Source organism: Mercenaria mercenaria, chromosome 4 (assembly GCF_021730395.1).
Source record: "Mercenaria mercenaria strain notata chromosome 4, MADL_Memer_1, whole genome shotgun sequence".
Classification (NCBI taxonomy): Eukaryota; Metazoa; Mollusca; class Bivalvia; order Venerida; family Veneridae; genus Mercenaria; species Mercenaria mercenaria.
In genome coordinates, this window is record NC_069364.1 from 53,981,020 (window position 1) to 54,002,126 (window position 21,107).

A 21,107-nucleotide genomic window follows, 5' to 3' on the forward strand; every position below is an offset into this window, starting at 1 on the left:
TTATTATTTAAGCATGTATTTTTAATACACTCATCACTCAATATCGAAACTACAAAGTTATTTCTAGATATTTCCTGTTTGATTTTCTCATTCTATTATACTGCAGAGTCTTTCTTTTTGATTCAGTATTTTTAATTTTATTAAATAAAACATAATTCTGTTCTTTTATATTATCATTTGCTTTAAAGTTTAGCGGTAAATGATATTTGAATAAATATAAAATAATCAAATAATGGCTGTTTTTTTCCTGTCAAATCTTTCTTGAATATTGCAGTTTTCCATATTCGTGTTACTTCAGTAGGCATGTGAAACAATTTTGCAAATTAAAATAATACTAAATTTAAGAATTTTGAATAGATCATAAATTGTAGTATCAGATGTGAAAATTTCAGTTTTATTCACCTGTTATAAACAGATGTTTGTCCCTAATATTGATCAAAGGATGCCTAGATCTTATCGATTATTGATTATCAGTGAAAATCCACAGGCATACAAAGCAGATAAATTGATAAGTGGCTCAGGAATGTATCGGAAAATTGATGCCAGTAATTAAGCGGCGATATGTCTGCAGGTGTTAATGAGTTAACAGCAATTTGCTGCCCATTAAATCCACCATTCTGTAAAATGTGATTCGTATATTTTCTTTTTTTTTTTGGTTTTTGGCTTGCACTCCCATCGAATGCTTATAATTCCAGTCCCATATTGGGACTTTAATCACAATAAATACATACTACGCACACATCGTCTATAATATACCATGATGTTATATTTAGTTGCATTAAAGTTATTTCCCATTGATGCAGTTACGCCATTTTTTTCAAATGCCAAATTGTGTTCCTACAAAAACGGATTTGTTTTAATGAATGTTGGATGAAAACATATTACTTTATTTGATAACATCAATCTAAATTATTTAGGTAAGAGTAAATACGTATTGATGCATGCCACTTTGTCTGTTTTTTGTTTTTCCTGTCCAAATAATCAGCATTTGTATAAGAAAATGTGTGGAGTAAGGAATTTACATTATAAAATGTGTTTAGACCAATTTAGATTTTCAATATTTTCAATCCTTGAGTAGAAACTAAGGTTTATAGAGAAGTGAACAGTACACATGATTGTGAAGATTTACAGTCTAAGTTAAATTCATTTGGGGCATGGGCAGATCAATCGCTTCTGCGTTTCAATGAATCAAAGAGTGTGGTACGCTTGATTGGGGAGGGGGGAGCTACTTGTGATGCAATCCCTCAAACATTGGCTCTTAGCTGTTTAAGTGCATGCACCTGAGCACAAAGTACTGAAGTAGAGCTAAACTGTGATTGCCCATTGTGTGCTGACATTGTCATCAACAGTGGCCTTTTGGATACATCTGATGTCTAATCTCTGTACCAATAAAAACTTGGTCAGAATGTTTGTCAATATTATAATGTTGAATAGTTAAAACTACCCACATGGTCACTTGATCTATTAAACCGGTACCTGTAAACCCTTCTCAGTACAACACAATACAATACAATATCCATTTATTTTCTCATTTCATATGATCATATGACAGAATAAGGATACAATATGACAAATGTTTGTACGAGGCTGTTACATATGTTTACATTACAAAATAATGAGAGAAAAAAGAAGAAAGAATATTCTTCTAGCATTTTACAAAACAGTACATATGTATAGATATTTTAACATGTGTAGTAATACGTAGTTTAAATCAATACGGCAAATATCAATATGAAGTTGATTATCTTAAGATGTCTAATTCTGATGGCAAATTTTCATGGCCCTTAATTTGATATACAATTTAAATATTACGAACCCATTAAAATTGAATCTGACATATTTAATGAGACCATTAATCATGTTTTTAATAATTAACAGCCATTAACAGAGTATTAAAAAACTAATGACCCCATTAGTTCTTACTAATTAATGTGGAATTAAGGGGTAATTTTTTAATGGCACATTAATTTCATGCCAATTAAAAATTTTCATGGAGTTTTAAGGAGCCTGTTAACTTATTTTAATGGTTTATTTTAAGCAGTTTTTCATGGCCATCAAAGTCATTTTAACAAGGTATATTTTACCAGGGTTTTAATATACTCATTTCATGGCTTTTTAATGTATGAAAATCCCATTAAATAGTAAGAAGTAATGGGTGAATTTTAATGGTGGCCTGTTAAAACCCTGTTAAAACCGTTTGAAAAAATTAAGGCCAATTTCATGACCCTTTTAATGGCATGTGCATCCAGTAGTGAGCCCAGACTGATTTATTTTTCATGAAACTGTTGATTTCCCGATCCACTGAAAATGGCATAAAGCATGAGAATTGACTTAGGGAATAATAGTATGAATTTTAAAGATTTTCACATACTTGTCACTCGATTGTTTGTTGTGAACAACAAACCACAGTGTCAGCATGCTTAAAATTTCTCAAATTATCTTTTTATTCTCATGGAATATATTCATATTCAAGGCTGACTTATAAGGATGTTTAAATAATATAGTTATTTCAACCAGCATAAATTATTTAATAGTGCAAATCAATTACATCCTATCATATCTTCTTCCGGTCGTGGGTTAAGTAGTTGTAAAATGTGGAGGAAATTTTTATACCAACAGGCTCACAGTGTGTATGATTATAAATATTATTGGCTTAATCTATGTTCTGTCCTAATTACAACAAATAAACAAGAAAGAAAAATATGTTGAATATTACAGAAAAAGGAGACAGTCTACAGCCTACAGTGGACAAAGCCCTACCTTGTTATTCAAGTCCGACATGACCAACTATGAAATGCCAATTAATTGGAAATATCTAACCTTCTTGCCAAATTGTGCAGTGTTGACATATTTATGTTTATTTTTGTTAACGAGTTGCAATTAATACTAAGACCAGAACGATTAATTAACTCTATTAACTCGAAACTTATTACAATTACTAGAGAATACAATACAGAAATAATTCATATTCACATGCCATGGTGAAACACTATACTAGGCAAATAATATACAGACTTCTTGCTTTAGTAAATGTAGAATAAAGTTCAAACACCACTCAATATCTAAGGAATAACCTTTAATAACACACAAATACGAAATCTGAATTTTAAAACGGGGACACATAATTTCATATTGTAAATTGTAGGTGTGTAGCACACTGGGCATTCACCCTAGTCAATAAATTCAATACCCATATGAAAGTAACTTGCAAATAGTTGCATAACAATATTCTGATGAGTATCTTTATACTTTACTTTTCATATTATCCAATTTAAAACAAATGGATGTAGAAAAAAATATTCATACTTAATGTCATATTGGATAAAAACATTTATTTGATTTTCACTACTAACGTGATGTGGAAAAAAGTATAAACATAATCCTAGAGTAATATCAGTTGTAAGATAGAATTAACAAAATACATAGTATTGTTTGTTCGAATATCAAATTTAAAATCAAACGTCAGAAGATAAACGAAAATACTAACATGACATATGCATAAATATAGAAAATGTATTCTCTAACACAAAGTAATTGTAACAAATAATGTTTCATCACTTTTGTCTCCTACTTTTAAAATAAAGCAGTGCTTGATCCCTCCTGTGGCTTTAGTAATGTAATGTGTAACAAATTGTCAGTTTACTCTCCTGTAGTTTCGATATCTCCAGTTCTTTTAATTACATTAGAATATTCACAATCTTCATCATGACTGTTTACTTCTTTTTCAACAGTGTGTGTTTTCATGTTCACTTCATTTAGATGGAAGTAACCATTTTTTTCAGTTTCTATGAAATCGATGTTTCCTGCTGCATTTGCGTATTCAGATTCTTCTTGAATTGTAGTTTGAGGGTTTTGATGCATTGCTTTATTTAGACCTTTGATACTAAGGTGGCTATAACTATCATCTTCTGATTGCGCTTTGGTGTTCATGGATTCATTTCCAGAGTTTTGGCACGATGTTGTATCGTAAGTTGTCTCGTCCTGTATGCCAGATTTGTTTCTAGATATATGCGAATATATATTATCTGAAAACGACTTCGATGTTTCATTTGTATGATCATATTGACTTTCTACATCATTTTCAACTTTACATATATTGTCAAATGTGTTATAATACGTGGTGTCTGTTGGTTCCACTTTATTATGGTCTGTAATAAAAGAATATTCCTCGTCTTGTGGTATCGCTTCCGGTGTCTCTGATACATGGTTCTGATTGTTGAGGCCATATTCATTACATGTTTCACTCGCATATTGAATTGTTTGCTTCCCTCCAGGTTTGTGGTGTGTATTCTGCTCTTTTGCATACTGTACATGTCTTTTTCTAAATGATATATCAAGTAATATATTATACAAACCAAACACCTTGTTTAAGTCTTAAACAAGACATTTATGATAGCTGTCAAAAGATAATAGGTAAGGGTAGATTTCTCGGAAGCATAGCGCACCAAACACAGCCTCAAAGCCACGTATTTGCAAAGTAGGCCCACAACAAAAACAGCTGTAACGGATAAATATTATAGACGGGTTGCTTCAGAAATGCAACAAGTACATCTTAATTGTATGCAAAATATAGCAAAAGGGGGAAGGAAGGGGTAGAAAAAAAAGGGGGGGGGGGGTGTAGAAACGGGAAAGTGGAACAAGGATGAATATTCAAACGGGAATGCTACGTTCCGTAATCACAGTTACCCTACAACGTAAAGCACAGCAGCGCAGACACTCACGTACAAAAGACAAACAAACTCACACATAACTAACTTATATAGATAAAGAGACAAGTAAGATATAGCAACACTGTAGGGCACTGCCCAAGACACACAGACGCACAAGCACACAAACGCACACATAAGCAGAGAGAAAAAAACAATATGGCACCGACTTAGGATTCCGGCAGGCAAAATAAAGGTTGACACGATAACTTATTCATAGTAAGAATGGAGGGGATGCCAAGGCAAGGAAACACAAAGGTAAGAGGAAAGGATTGGGGCGATAGGGAGAGTGAGGAGAAAGAGGAAAGAAACGCTGACAACAAACAAGACAACATACGCAACACAAAATACATAACGGACAGATAACAAGTTGAAAATAGGGGCACTGTCTTGGAACGGTCAGTAGCCTACATACAGGAAACTCGGGGTTAAACGCGTTTAGGGCATGCCAACCTCGCACTCACCCTACTTCAACAAGTAAGACAACGCAATGCAAATAAAATCATTCCATGCTGAGAAAGGCATTATTATTAAACATTATTGTTTGAACACATATTACCGTAACGTATACTATATCACTTAAGTATGCTAAATAGGTTAATTTTCCTGACTCCTAGTATTCCGAACGGCTGTATAGTATGCATTGCATGTATAGACGAAATGCTTCACTGATATTGTTCAAGCCGTTTCATTTGGCGGCCATATTGGTATGTGGACACCGTGACTTACTTCTAAGTAGACGTTTCTGTTTCATCGTGCGTTGTTAATTAAACTACAGGATCAAATACATAATGAATCAGCCATCCTTTTGAATCTGACTTGAAATAACTTTTCAGAAATGAACAGATGTGTGTATATTGTATCTTGAGTGCTAGACGCGGCCTCATATCATAATGAATCAATAAAAATGTTAAGAAAATGATGCCAAATCTAGCCTTACTCATTGGAATTACCGATAAGGTGACTGTTTGTCAACGTACAAGAAAAGTAAAATCCACTCTTATTTCAAACTTACACTGAGTAAGTACTTAAACAACTTACCTCCAAATAACGAATGATAAAACTAAGGTAAGAACAATTACAATAACTGGAACCATAGCATATACTACAACTAGAGCACTGGCTTCTGGGTCTGAAAGAAAATGTTAAAAGAAACCTTGCTTTATGTAAAGCGAAATACTCTTGTCAAAATTATTTTCACATTCTTCAACCAAGAACACGTTGCATACAAAATTGTACATATTCACTGCGTCATTAACATTTATTACAATGTTGTTTTAGACACAAATGAAACAACACGGTTAGCTAAATATGTACCGAAAATGATTAATATTCTAAAATAGATTTTATGATGTAGACTTTTATACATAGAAGTAAACGTTTGACCAATTATCTTTCGTTTAAAAAGTGAATTCATTTCAACGACCAACAGAAGCTTAAACATATTAAAACAACCGACTGTGAGCAAACCTCGAGCGAAGCGACAAACTATTTCTTTCAAGATTCAATGATATCCTTGCTGAAATTGAAGTCTACTGAAAGATTTATCTTTCTAAAACGAAAATACACGAAAACAGCTTAAAAAGCAAATAATCAAAACGTTCAGGTATTTGATGCAAGCATTTGAAAAACTCACAAGAAAAGCAGTAAGGAAATAGATATATTTGAGCAAAAACAGTGTCGCTATAATGATTCAGTTTATCTGTACGCTTTATGAAGACTTTGACTTATACATATGAAGAAGGCAACTCTGGGCATTTGTATACTACGCGCCTGTAAAATAGCATAATTAAAATATAATGATATCTTTAATAGTAATTACATACCAGCAATGATACACGTTGCGATAGTACCATTCCAACCAACTTCAAGGCACGTGACCATTTCATCTCCTGTAAAGGTAAAACCGGTGTCACAGGACTGTGTAGCAGTTTTTCCAAAAGTCGTTCCGAGTGCTGTATCAAAATGTCCGTTTGTGATATTCATAGTTTCACATTCTGAAATCAAGATAAATGTAGGGTTCGATACATGTAAGAAAGTACCAAATATCTCACTAACATTTTCTACGTATAAAACACTGTATAACATCTTTTTACCAGCACTTCAAGCCTTTTACTTTCTTGTGAGACTAAATTATTCTTGAATTTGTTTTTGTTGGGTTTACTGTCGCGCTGACACAATTATAGGTCATATGGCGACTTTCCAGCTTTGATGGTGGAGGAAGACGCCAGATGCCCTGCATGAATTATTTCATCATGGGCGGACACCTTAGTACAACCACTGACCTTCCGTAATCTAGCTGGATGGCTAATTCACATGAAGAATTCAATGTCCCGAGTGCGGCTCGAACCCACATCGGTGAGGGACAAGTCATTCGAAGTCAGCGACCTTAACCACTCTGCCAAGGATGTCCCTATTTCTTATTGAAGATACGCAACCAATAAACACTAGAAGTATTGGGTTAACAATAATGCAAGGAAATCATGGTTACATGATAAAAATGCCAATACTGCGTAGGAAGATATCAAAAAAATACCTACTCTAACTGAAATTTTAAACAGCAGTTACAGTATAACTTTGGAAGAATATAAGGTTGATTTAAATAACTCTTTACAATCAAGCACAAACAAAGCTTATTTATGGCATGAAACCGTGAAAATGATACTATATGTACTTATACGGACTATATTTGAATGGACCGCGGAGGCACATCCGGCGAATTACAACTACCATATTTAATCCTTTATTATGCTTAACACAGGCGGTGTGATGTATGTGATCATGAATATTCGGATTAAATGTGTTTGAAACCATTGCAACTGTCCTACCTATCTGGTCACACACTGGAATGTTACTCCATGTAGAATTTGCTTGGCATATTATTGAAGAATTTCCACTGATTTTATAACCTTCAATGCATGTTACTTCAATAACTGAGCCATACTGAAAGTTTTTGTCATCAACATTTCCTGATTCTGGAGTTGGATCACTACAGTCTGAATTTAATAACAATAACCAACTTAGCGGACTTGATAACGAATAAACACGATCGGGTTTTCTTTTGAATTGATATATTATATACAGTTCAACGAAACTAAATTGAAAAACACTTTTAAAAGACGACCATTCCTGATAAATACGAAGTTTCAAAGAACTTTTGGAATTATCGTAAAAATGTGTCAAAAAGTAGATACTAAAAGCGTCAATAAAACTTTTGTACTAGCTAAGACATAAACAACAAGTGAATGAAGTATTGCCATGCAATACAAAGTCCCCTACTGGAATGCACCTAATTTTCTCTAATAAAGAATAACATAGTCGAAGATGTGTATACAAATGTAGTATATAATCAATATGCTATAACAAAACACTTGGATTAAAATTTGTACATACATAAACCTACAGTTGTTGTTTCAAAACATCTACAAATATAAACAAGCATGCTAGAATGTTACAATATATGCGCATCATAGCAAATTTCTTTACACTAGCACCTGTGTAAATATAAATATTTTTTTGCCACTTATAAAAAAAGTTATAATATAAGTTATTTATAGTAACGACAAAGGGAAGTTAATCCTAAAAAAATAAAAAATCCATATAAGTCCATATAAAACTCTTTGAGATAGCTCAAAATACACCTGAAATTGGATGTAACATGCATGTTGTACCACAGAAATGTGGTCTAGATTTTTCCTTACGGCCAGTAATAAAAAAGTTACAATATAAGCTTTTTATTGTTATAACAAAGGGAAGTATCTCTAAAAACAAGGGTTGACTCATGGTGGTGAACATTTGTGCCAAGTTAAATTAAAATCGCTCCATGCATGAAGAAGAAATGCTCCGGACAAAGTCATTCTTGAATTTAACCTTTGACCTCTGTGACCTTGACCTTTCAATTAAGGGCCCGGTTTTTGCGCATGACGTGTTGTCTCATGCAGGGAAACATTTATGCCAAGTAATATTGTAATCCCTTGATGGATGACAGAATTCACGAACGGACAGGAAAAAACCTATTGACCTTTGACCTTTAATTAAGCCAGCGGTCCGGGTTTTGTGCACGACACGTCGTCTTTTATCATGGGAAACATTTGTGCCAAGTAATAATAAAATCCCTGAATGAATGACAGTGTTATGGAGCGGACACGGAATTGGACGGACGGAAGGACGGACTGAATGACAGAATGACAGACAGACAGAAAAGCGCATTCCTATCGTCCCCGAAACTGGTTTACAGTCAGTAGTGGACTAATAAACATTATTGTTTGTTAAATGTAAGGTATACGTATGGAATTAAAATATATAACAAGATAAGATATTTAGAGTTATACAAATGTGAAATAAATACTGTTGTTGACGCAGTACGGTTGCGTTGTCCAGTTCCCATTCGCCTGACATGTCACATATGCATTGCCAATCAACGTGAAGCCAACTGCACATGACACTACTGCTGTCATGTTGTATGTAGTGCCTTCTAACGTATGTACAATTATTCCACTGTTGAGGGTCGGCGTCATGCAATCTGATTAACAAAGTATTTCCCTTGATATAATTTACATTGACAGTGTAAATCATGATCATTCCGATCACTGAGCACGAAGCAGTGGTACACACAATTTATTTTAGTGCAAAAATGAACAATTATGTAAATCATGTACATATCGATCATTGAGCACGGAGCAGTGGTACGCACAATCCATTTTAGTGCATAATTGTCCAATTAGCCTACAGTTTTGTAGTACCTCAAGTCTTCCCTTGTTTATACGTTACAAAACTATATCATAACGGGTATGTTATGTTTCAATAATTATGTTTAATCAATACAGAAATGACGTCATTCAAATATTATTTACCTATTGGTTGGCATACTGGCCTGTCACTCCAGGAACCATTTGCTAAGCACATAATTGATGAATTCCCTGCAATTTCATGACCAGCTTCGCATGCTATTTGCACTACAGATCCAATTCTGATGTTCATTGGATTTGCAAACCCAGCTTCTGGAGTAGGATCGCCACAATCTTAAATGAAAAAAGAACAGTTTTGCATTTTCTAGAATACACAAACACTGTACTTCCGACGTTACTTCTGTTGTCAACATGACTATTGGATGAAAACACAAAGCAAACAGAACAATGTATTGTCGAAAGTGTATAGAATAAATGCAAGGATATGATATAAAGTACTAAAATACATTTGTACTGAGAAACATGCAATGAAAATGAAATATGTTGGAAGTGAAATAAAATGTGTACTGACCTGTTGGACATTGTTCACTGGGAAACATTACTATATCGTCAATTGCTGTGTCTCCATACCAAGTTTTCCAGTAATCAGTTGCTTTTCCCTCAATAGCAATCTGTCAAAATCAAATAAAACTAAAACAACGACATGCAAGCTAAACGATCGTTTACATGTACATATGGGTGATTAACGTTAATACAAATTGTGTTTGGCATTATCTGTGACATAGACGCGATCCATACTTACATTGCGAGCGGGGATGTTCGTATCCTGGTCCATAAATACTGAACTCAAGTTGGTAGTAATATCATCTTAAATATAACCGAATTCTATTGTCACAGAACAGTGTTAAAACAGTATTTTATTTAGAGCCCATTGAAAACAAAAAAAGCATTTAAGAAACAGATTATGTTAAGTAAGATTCATTCAGGTATAGAATACAAATATATGAATGTAACTTTCACGGGTGCGTTAAACACTGTCGTTTCACACTGTAAACAACTAAATATCGTTTTGTATTTTATTTTTACAGTTTTATTATCTCTTCATTCATTTATATCATTTTCATCTTGTCAATTTGAATGTTTCTGGTTCTACAAAATTGTCAACTAAAATGTACTTTTGGAATACTAGTAACAGGTGTTTTAACGTTGCATCGTCACGCGGGCAACGTTTAATAAAATGCACGTATGATAAATAATTGTAGCCAATAAAGCATTATGACATCCGGAATGCTTTTTGTTTCGGCGGGACTCGGATGCAACCGCTGTATATAGCCAAATCAATCATTTTTAATTGCATTTCATATAACTCATATTACTTGTCTTGAGAATAATTTCTCGGGCTTAGTCAACTACTACTACTTTTACTACTGTTACTATTACTACTTATAATAATAATAATAATAATAATAATAGTAAATATCATGATATAATAATGATGATCATAGTAATAAAAATATTAACAGTAATGTAATCATGAAAAATAAACTAGAAATGATTTTTGTGAAGTAAATAAAAACAAGCATTTTATTATATTTTGATTCACCTGAAAACTTTTTTTGGCCTCAAATTGTGTTTGTCCAAGTATCCACTTGTTCCCTTGTTCCCCTGTTTTCAAGAATAATTCTTTTATATCCGTGCCTTCCTCTTTTGAAACGCTGAGTCTATTTATATGACTGCCGTACATGTGGTACCAGAATGTGAAGCAGTATTGCCCAGGACCCTTCTGTGGACTGATCAGTTTTGCCTTGAAGTTATTCATATAGCCGTCACCTTTCTCTGGCGTGGTTTCAATATACACGTAAAAGCCCTCTAATTAATAGTTAAATATGTTTAATGTATTTTATTTTGATATTCTGAACATATTTCGTAAGACAAACAAGGATGCAGAATCGACAGAAATAGCCATTTTCAAATAGAACGAGCCTAACACATAAACAAACCATGAAACAACAAAATAAATTATTAAAATGAACATAGTTGCGGACCGCCTTAGTCATTGGCAAAATATGATACACAATGACTCTTAATGTTAACCAAATCCTTCAATAACAGGTCCGTGTAAATTAAAGTTATCTCCGCAAGAAGAATCTCTAACACATGTAATGATAGCAAAAGACATGATGTGTATACCAAAGCTTAATTCATTTGAAGTTAATTGTTAAATAATTTAAATAATAATCAATGATAATTTCAATAGTTTTTGATGATACTGGTTTTCAAATATGGGTGAGGAACGGCATATTGATATAAACGAAAAGCACATTCTGATATTCTCAACGACTTTGCCGGGTGCTGAACAACGAGAGACACACTATTTAAAACAGACAGGAATAAAAATATCAAACCATCTTTGTACCAGCACATCGGGCTTGAAAAGGTTTTTTTTTCCAGGTGTAAGTAAAATGAAGACTACCGTCTTTGTTTATGCATTAGTTTTGATCAATTTAGGGAGTGTTTATATTTTCATTTGAAATATGCATAGACAGCATGGCAGTAAGTTCGTTTTCATACATCCTTTCACGTTACCAGGGCCTGGGTTAGTTTGAAACGTATCCGGTAAGGTAAAGTAAACTTAAAGTAAAATCAATTTTATCATCCTCCGCCGAAGGCGAAGGTGGTGTGAGTCCAGCTGTTCGTCCATCCGTCCGTGCGTGAGTCAATGAGTGCGTTCGTCGGTCTGTCCCAAATTAAAAGTATTTGTACATCAAAAGTGTTTTAGCTAGAATCACCTAACATTAAAGGATTATTTATTAACACATGACCTTCGCTAGCATGATGAAATATCTCCCTTGACCTAGTAAAAACATGCTATTAGTTGATTTTGTAAAATATAGATTTTTGACTGTATCTAAGTAACTTAATGATCAAATTTCATGAAACGTTATACAAATCACTATAAAAATTGATCAAGATTTCTCCAGTAACTGCAAAGTTATTGCTCTTTAATATCTTAAACATTCATACATTCCCACAAAACAAAGTACCCATTGATGGATCTTCAACAGATTCAATACCTATAGATCCATATAGAGCGGTGGAGCATGCAAACCTTTCATAAGGATTTATTCAATAACTGCAATTATTGCTCTTCAATTGTTTTAAAAATCATAAATATATCTTAAAATTAAATATCTTACAAAATATAATTCACTGGCTTGTTTCGATATTCGTTTCCACTGGGAATATGATTATATAGTATTGCTAAATTGTGATAGGCCGGTATTATGGTGTGACGGTATTAAATACATTTCTTCTTTGTGTTTTATTTTACTTTTCCTCATTCTTTCACTTGTTGCCAGACCATGTTCCTTGTATAAAATAATCAAAATACTAGTGAAAACACAGAAAAAAGCGACTATAATGCAAGAGCATCGGCTAACTTTGAATGGCATCACTTTTGTAAACAATGTATTCTTCCGCAAACTTTCTCAGCATCCTCAGCGGTCACTAAGCAACATCAAAGAACTACATACTAACAACTTCCATATATCTGGCCTCTACTAAAATACTCTATAACGATGTGAATTACTGATCAAATTTAAAAAAAAGCAATACCTAAAATGAAAATGCCCTTTTTTACTCCCCCCACCCCCACCCCCAAAACAACAATAACAACAAAAAACATAATAATAATTGATAAATAAGAAAATGAACTATATTGTGCCAGGGTCTACATTCGAATATTGTGGTATTACTATCGTCATCCCTTATTAGTTTCCTTTAAAGGTGGTCAATCACATTTAAACAAGTTGAACATTTAATGACATTTTTTACTTTTTGTATATTCTGGTAGAGAATTATTTAAGGAACAAAAAGACCGATTACATAGAGTTAGATTCCTATTTGAAATGTATATTTTATTATTTTTATAAAATTTTGTAATTACTCCCCTTTAATATGAAAGTATATAAAAAGCTGGGTATTTCTTTTTATTTCGATACAATGTCTAGTTTTACATTTGCAATTAATAGACATATCAACTATTGAACAATCTGAACCAAAATGCAAGTTTAAAAGCTGTGTGTAGCTTCTGAATTCATTTATTTCCAATCTATCTTGGTTGCGCAACCAAGATAGGCAAAGGGAGGTAACTTTTAAAACTTGCGTTTCTAATGAATTCCATCTAAATATATAATTTTTAATGCAAATATTTTACAAATATATTACAATATGTCTAATATTTATACATTTCCTTAGGCAAAGTATGTTAATCAAATTTATACTTATGATAAAATAACTCTGTCTTGGTTGGGCAACCAGGATAGGAAAATGAAATTTTGAAAATACCTCCAGTGAAAATCTAATTTGTATTAAGTGTTAAGTGAACATAAATGAGTGTAAATGATCAGATGCTAAAGTTTCGAACAAATCCGTTACATGGCCAAAATCTGATTATCCACCTTATTTTGAATTATTTAGTTTTGACAGGTTTATTACCTCCTGATGTATGATCATAATCCGGTCCTGTAAACGTAGTAGGGGTTTTTCCTGACAACCTTGTCCAATCAAAGTCATCATTTTCGTCTTGTGTCCAGTTACAAAACCCATCATCAAAACTGCAGTCAAGAGAGTCTCTATCGATAGCTGAAGAACGAATCAAACTCACCAAAATACCAACAAAAAAAGTAAGCACCACATAGTAAAAAGCCTTCTATTGATTAAAGAATAAAAGGAGTACAACTTTCATAAATATACATTGAATAGATGTGTTGAACCAACGGCAATCGTATAATAAAATGAAATAAATGACTCACTGACCTGTTGGACATTTTTCAATAGGAAACAGTACTATGTCGTCAACTGCTATGTCACCAAACCATGTTACCCCCTGATCCATTGCTTTTCCCTCAATAACAATCTGTTAAAGCAGATAAAAAGCAACCAAGTACGCAAATTTTGCAATCGTGGTATATAAAGGTGCCTATTGAAACATGCATTAAAGTTTCATTGAATATCTAAAGAGTTCTCTATAAATGTAGTATTTGTAATATAATAACAATTATACATCTATAACTGAATATGCACGTTTATGGAATGATTAATTTCATATACCTTAACTTCGATAAAAGCAGTTACCTGAAAGCTTTCCTCAGCCACAAGCTGTATTTGTCTTAATATCCACTGCTTTCCCTGGTCCCCTGTTTTCCGGAATAGTTCTTTTGTATCCGTGCCTTCCTTTTTTGATACACTGAGTCTATTGATATGCTTGCCATACATATGGTACCAGAATGAGAAACAGTATTGTCCAGGATCCTTCTGTGGGCTGATCAGTCTAGCCGTGTAGCTAGCACCATCCTTTCGTGTCGTTTCAATATACGCGTAAAAGCCCTCTAATGTAAAATAATGTATGTTTAATTTATACTCTACACATCTGATTACGAAAACAAGGAACAATATTCATAAGGAACCCTACACAATTGTAAGCATGGATCACACATAAAAGTAAAATACAATACAAGCTATTATTTGAACGTAGTTGAGGACCTCCTTGAAACGGTAGAAAATACTCAGGGGAGTTTTAATCGGTTAATTATGCATACACAATCAGTCGTAATAGTAACCAAACTTCAGAGCTACAGGTCAGCATATATTAAAGTTATCTCCACAAGTTCAATGGTAGCAAAAGACATGTCATATTATCCTGAGAAATCTTCATTGTTAATACATACAAAACCCATATACGTATGTACCCTGTGACAATGATTAACTTTGTAAAATGTACTGTTGTAGCATGTTTCAGAACTGAACAGAAAATCGACGTTATTTCGACATTCATTTTGCACAGAACTATAATTATACAGCATTGCTAAATATTCAGGTTTATCACCTCCTGATGTGTGATCAGAATCCGGTCCTGTAAGATTAGTAGGGGTATTTCCGGACCATCTTGTCCAGTCAAAGTCATCAGTTTTGTCCTGTTTCCAGTAACAAAACCCATCATCAAAATTGCAGTCAAAAGAGTCGCTATCGACAGCTGAATAATGAAAGAAACAAAATAAAAATCACACAGAAAGAATAATATATTTCAAAATGACAACTATTCACAGTGAAAAGTGCGGGAAAATGATAATTGTTACTTGCGGCATAGCTTCCTCTGTAATCTTACTCCTTTTTTACAAAATGCCACAAAATGCAATAAAGATTAAAGGGTAAGTGGTACAAGTGTTTGGTCAAAAGGTTAGAAAATGAAATAAAAGAATTCAAAGGCCTGTAAATAGCTGTATCTATGCAACATCTTTCAACAAATTTCTTTGCATTTGAAACCCATCCAGACCACCCCTTTCTTACACAAGAAACTACTGCATTTTTTCATGTGAAATGCCATTCATTTTGCTTACGAAAGGCCGACGGTTCTACTCGGGTGCCTGCTTGTGCTAAATAATGACCGGAGTGATGCATGTGGCCTTGACAATGACAGTAGACGTCGAAATTAATTATGTTACGAGTACATCATTTGAAGGAAGTGTGTAAAGCAAAGCAGACGTAACATGACGTCATCAACGACAATACTTACCCAATGATTATAAATCAAACAACTCTATAAAAACATAAATATCTTTTTATTTTCGCTAAAGATAAGTAATACCGACAAATCCAGCTGATTTCTTTGTAATAAAATATAGACAGTATTTCTATGGACCATGTACTATAGAGGAAATTAAAAAAGTTGATGGGTGCATTTTTTCCATCATCGACAAAATAATAACTAGAAGGTCAACACTTTTGTCTATCTGAGTATTGCTCTCGGTACACATTTCTCGTCATTGTCATTTGTACATAGTTTCTGTATATAGCATGAACTTGTATCAATTACATTTCATTATATATCTATGTATTAATTAAACTTATTTGTTAGGCAAACTTATAGACAAATACTTTCAAGTACAGCAAAACCTGCGAAACGGTTTTCTATAGTTTTCGTCAACATATACTCCGAAATACCCCAAATATGCAGCTTCAGCAAGAGGGCATTTCCTCGAAAAATCTCAAGCGTCTTCATATTGCCTTTTTTATGACATGCCCTGGCGCGCGCATTCAATTCATAGCAAGTCTGTGCACCAATTGAGCTTAACGGGTGGAGCATAGTTTTGTTATTGTTAGCCACCGATCAGATAAACGGTATTTGTTTCAACGTAATAAATTGATAAAAATGACCTGTAGCATTCACAAAAGGAATTTAAAACTACAAAGATTCAGTTAACCTTTCAATGTGGGATCTTTGCATTTTACATACATTAAGGGGACGCAGACTTTGACATTAGAAAAAAAGTTGGTGGGGTATGATAAAATTTACCTGCAAAAAGGTACAAAGTTTTGGTAAATGAAATGGATACTGTTTCAACTGCTATAAGTACACAAAATAAAAATGAGAAAAACTCAAACAAGAAAGTTATTGTTGAATTGCATACGACTTATTGTGTTCATTCAAAGTCAACAATTATTTTTTTGTGCGAAAATAATAGTGCTTTACCTTGTCCAAACATTTATCAATATCCTACAGATTTTAATTTTAAAGAAAAAAATTGAAATAAGTTCACTGTCTTTACTTTTTTTCATTTTGCATATGTAAGCTAAAACACATCATTTAGTTTGTTTACAAAGTAGTGCATATGAAAAGTTATGGTGGTCAAGGAATGCCACATTCCAAAACTAAAAGAGTATATTCCCCTTAATACATGAAACATTTATCGTTACAGAAGTCGAGTGGCTTACAATAAGGGCCTAGAAATGGTTCCATTATTAATTTTCAACTTCGTATTCATGAACTACAGTGCACTTAAATATCAAAACACATTCAACAAACTTTTGAAAATGTATTGTCTTAAAAATCCTTAAAATAAGGTATGAAGTTTGGTTGAGAGGTCCAATCAGTGTGTATATGTGCAAAAATAACATTCCAATCTTATTCACAAAACTTACTAATACACAGCAGGAATGTCAATGATCAAAACTGAACGAATATACAGTTATCCCCACTTTAATGACATTTATAATTTGTCTTTGAATTTTCCACAATACTTTCATAACTCTGTTTGCACGAGTTGCACGAGACTGCTGTCATTCACGTAAAAAACGGGGTCAGAGAAGTTGTAAATGCAATATCATCTAAACGTAAATAATTGATAATGCAGTTCAAGAAAAAACTTTATCTCATAACGTAATTAACCAGTATAATGTTGTAACAACAACTACACTTACACTGATCTAAGTAGCAGTCCGTTTATAAGTGACTTTATTGATTCATTTTGTGTTTTATTATTGTTGTCAAAAAGTATAACGGAAGTGCCTCACAATTGAAGCGGAAATGCGTTTGATGCGCAAAGTAGTCAACTGTAAGTTATATTTTTTGAAAATGTCAATAGTAATTAATAATTTTCTGATATTAAAGACGAATATCTGAAAATAGGATTCGTTATTTGATAAGACATTATAATCATCGACATGTTGTTGTTTTTTTTTAAATCATACACGTGCTGACACCTAAGTTGTCTCCCGTTATTTATTAGAGTCGCCGTTCGTCCGGCGCAGTAATACTTTTTGCAGTGAACCGCCGAGAAGTCGTGGAAAAATTAAAAACCATGTAAATAAACTAAAATTAACCACCTTTTCAAGATCAATTTCAAGTGACCGACGTTATGCATTTAACCCACCAGACCTGTGTCGCATCTTAGATATCTGTTCTAAGGTATTCATTGTGTAGAATGTCATGTTATCCTTTGCAATGCTAATCCCACTCCGATTTTTTTGTTTACATTTTTTATCAAAGAGAAAGATGGCGTCCATCCCGAGTTGAAATGACGTGACGTTATACAAAAGCTTAATATTTTGTGTTGAATGTACTTTCACAAAGACCTCTGTTTTCCTATTACATTCATAGTACCACATCCTTATCTACAAAGTACTGAAATTTACAGGTGTCGATCAGTATTATATCAGGTAGGAATATGTTTTATATCTTCCCACAATGAATTTCTTGATATGCACCCTTCCTCATTTCTGTATGAACTGTGAATGTAGCAATATGCGTCCTCTTAAAAATCCACTGCATAACAGGTGACACATATGGAAATTACACGTAATACATTACAGTTTATTCTATTATGACTAACAATGCTTTAATCATCACAACAATATCTTTAGCGCTTTAAAATTTTATCCAATACTTCAATTTAAACTGACATGTTTAAAACGAAATTTCACACAATATGTATGTCTTAATGTATTTACACAAACACGGAGAAGGTTATTAGCTGTGCATAATAATTCGCCCAAATGAAACTATTCCGCAAGACGAATTACCATTTCCTGACCTGGCGTGTATAAACAAAGGAGCGTGACGACCAACCGTTTGGTGCCATGTTCACGATATGTTCATAGAAAACACAGACGGGCATTTGTATATTTAATTTAGAATTTTCCTGCTGAACATAGACCTACGTTCAAATAGGAAAACTCAGATAACAAATTGAATGTAGAGAGAGATTTTTTCGTTGAGCTGAAAATACGTCGTATCTGTCGGAATGAAATTGTAAACAGTTAGAACGTAATTTTCAATGAATTGGGCGAAATATCAACACGGCTCATATTGTTAAAAACAGTGTACAGGCAATATTTTGTCCGAAAGCATACATATGTAAACAATGAAGATAAAATTGGACTTTAAAATGTATGGGATCTTTCAAATTGTTACTTTTTCCCTGTGGATTTTAAACACAAAATTCTAATTAATGCAAAATTACATTGGATAAGGACTAAATTTGATAAAAAACTAAGTAGCCTAGTTTTATTGTCATTTGTTAACAATTGTACCTACCAAGTATTCCAATATATGCAAATAAGAGAACAACACATTTTATACACTTTAAATATTCCATTTGCATTAATGTTTCGACCATTTCAGGAAGTTAAAACAGATATCGCATGTATACATGTTTCACATCACCGGTTTGTTAAAACAATTTTATTTTTGAATAGGCTAAAAACTGAATCTTTTTACCATTGGTTAAACTCGTACAAGTAGTTAGGTGAAAATAGGTTCAAATAGGTAACAAAAATATAAACAGCCGGAAAGGTTTAATAGTTAAATGGCAAAATTACATGCATATGTTTCATGTAAATTGTTTTCATTTAGAGAAGTGATTATTTAATGTGGTTTTCGCTCGGTGAAATATTGTTTAATTATAAAACAAACAAAGAAGTACAAGTGAAACTGAGTAAAATCGCTAATGCAAACAGAAAGAGCTGCTTAGTTTATCTAAAGCACTGTTACCTAAAATCTTGCTTCAGGAATACACCCGACAGTAAATGAAAGAAAACAGCTTCCTAGATCTTAAGCACTGCTACAAAAAAAACTAGGCTTCAGGAAAATATCCGGCGTCCAATTAAAGATAAATCCTTATTAATCGATTTAACGCACAGCTTTATAAAGCAATGCTTCAGAAAAACACCTCATAGTCTATCAAAGCTAACAGCTTTTTCACTGCTTCCTAACTCCTTGTTTCATAAAAACACACGGCAGTCCATCAGACATAACAGCTTAATTTATCTCTCTAAATTACTGCTACATAAGCCATTTTTCATCCATTATGTGGTGAGATGGTCATTATGGACCTCATCAAGTAGAATTTCTGTTATATTATTCTTAAAAGTCAGACTTTTGTTTCAAATACATACCTGCTGAAGAGTTGTAAACAGATAATAGTATCCCAAGTAGTCTCAAATATAAATCATTAGCCATTTCATACTGTTACTCAATTTTGTAAATACGTTTAACTTCAGACAACGATATGATGTTTATTATCCACGCCATCAATTTCATTTTAAAATGAACGTAAATAGACAAAGTAACCTATATCCTGTTTTATGATAAACACTTAAGCTGTATTTACTATAACCTACGTGATTATATTTGGTTTAATGATTTATATCCTTTGATATCTACTCTATTGTTATATACTACCAGGAAGTTTTAATCGGTTGAAGTAAGTATTTAACTGTTTTAAAAATAATAACAAGATAATGAAACAAAATAAAACATGACTATATTCATGACAAATAATGAAACGTGAAACAACCCTTATGACCCCTTATGACAGCTTAATCGAAACTCTGTTATACTATACATACAATTTGCTTCCGAACGGGCCAGAAAATAAAATATAACAACACTTAGTGCACGTACATAGAATACTTTATACGGCCGCCACACGGCACTTAAAGATTATTGTTGTGGTAATAAAAGAAATCTATAAGGAGATTTTTTCGAAGCAGAGAATAAACCTAAATAATAAAATAGCAGACTCGATTTGACTGAGGACGTTCACTGCAGGTGAAAAGGGGCAACATTTATGCACAATTATTTTTTATATTCAAGTTAATAAGTTAACAAGTTCATTTTATGTTCATCCAGATGGTCTTTAAACCCATGTGACATAAACAACAATATAGAAAAATATATTTAAAGATTCATTCAGATGATTTCTTACTGCTACAGAAAGAGTACACTTTACATAAAGAGACCAAATGAGCTATATAATTATGTACCTACATGCCTTGCTAAATAGTTTGAAATGTTAGGAAATTGCTGTTTATGTTAACTGACAGCAGACTTGGACCGTATAATGTAAGTATTGAGTATCTAATACATTTTTCC

General features: G+C 33.0%; 1 protein-coding gene across 4 annotated transcripts in view; it reads right to left on the reverse strand.

Moving 5' to 3' along the window:
• LOC123551741 (MAM and LDL-receptor class A domain-containing protein 1-like) overlaps positions 1-20,467 on the reverse strand; it is a 45,862-nt gene extending 25,395 nt beyond the window's left edge. Inside the window, exons 1-13 of one of the 4 annotated variants that reach the window (XM_045340889.2) lie at positions 20,129-20,368; positions 15,282-15,428; positions 14,531-14,784; positions 14,213-14,312; positions 13,892-14,038; positions 10,998-11,263; positions 9,966-10,065; positions 9,560-9,727; positions 9,055-9,228; positions 7,535-7,702; positions 6,533-6,703; positions 5,748-5,838; positions 3,313-4,321 (exon numbers count right to left, since the gene is read on the reverse strand). In XM_045340889.2, the coding sequence (XP_045196824.2) occupies positions 3,640-4,321; positions 5,748-5,838; positions 6,533-6,703; positions 7,535-7,702; positions 9,055-9,228; positions 9,560-9,727; positions 9,966-10,065; positions 10,998-11,263; positions 13,892-14,038; positions 14,213-14,312; positions 14,531-14,784; positions 15,282-15,428; positions 20,129-20,192 (2,532 nt within the window). In that variant the 5' untranslated portion in view covers positions 20,193-20,368 and the 3' untranslated portion in view covers positions 3,313-3,639. Of the gene's footprint in view, positions 1-3,312; positions 4,322-5,747; positions 5,839-6,532; positions 6,704-7,534; positions 7,703-9,054; positions 9,229-9,559; positions 9,728-9,965; positions 10,066-10,997; positions 11,264-13,891; positions 14,039-14,212; positions 14,313-14,530; positions 14,785-15,281; positions 15,429-20,128 lie in introns of those variants that run through there. The other 3 variants (XM_045340891.2, XM_053541269.1, XM_053541268.1) reach the window with 3 other exon arrangements.
• Positions 20,468-21,107: the final 640 nt, after the last annotated feature.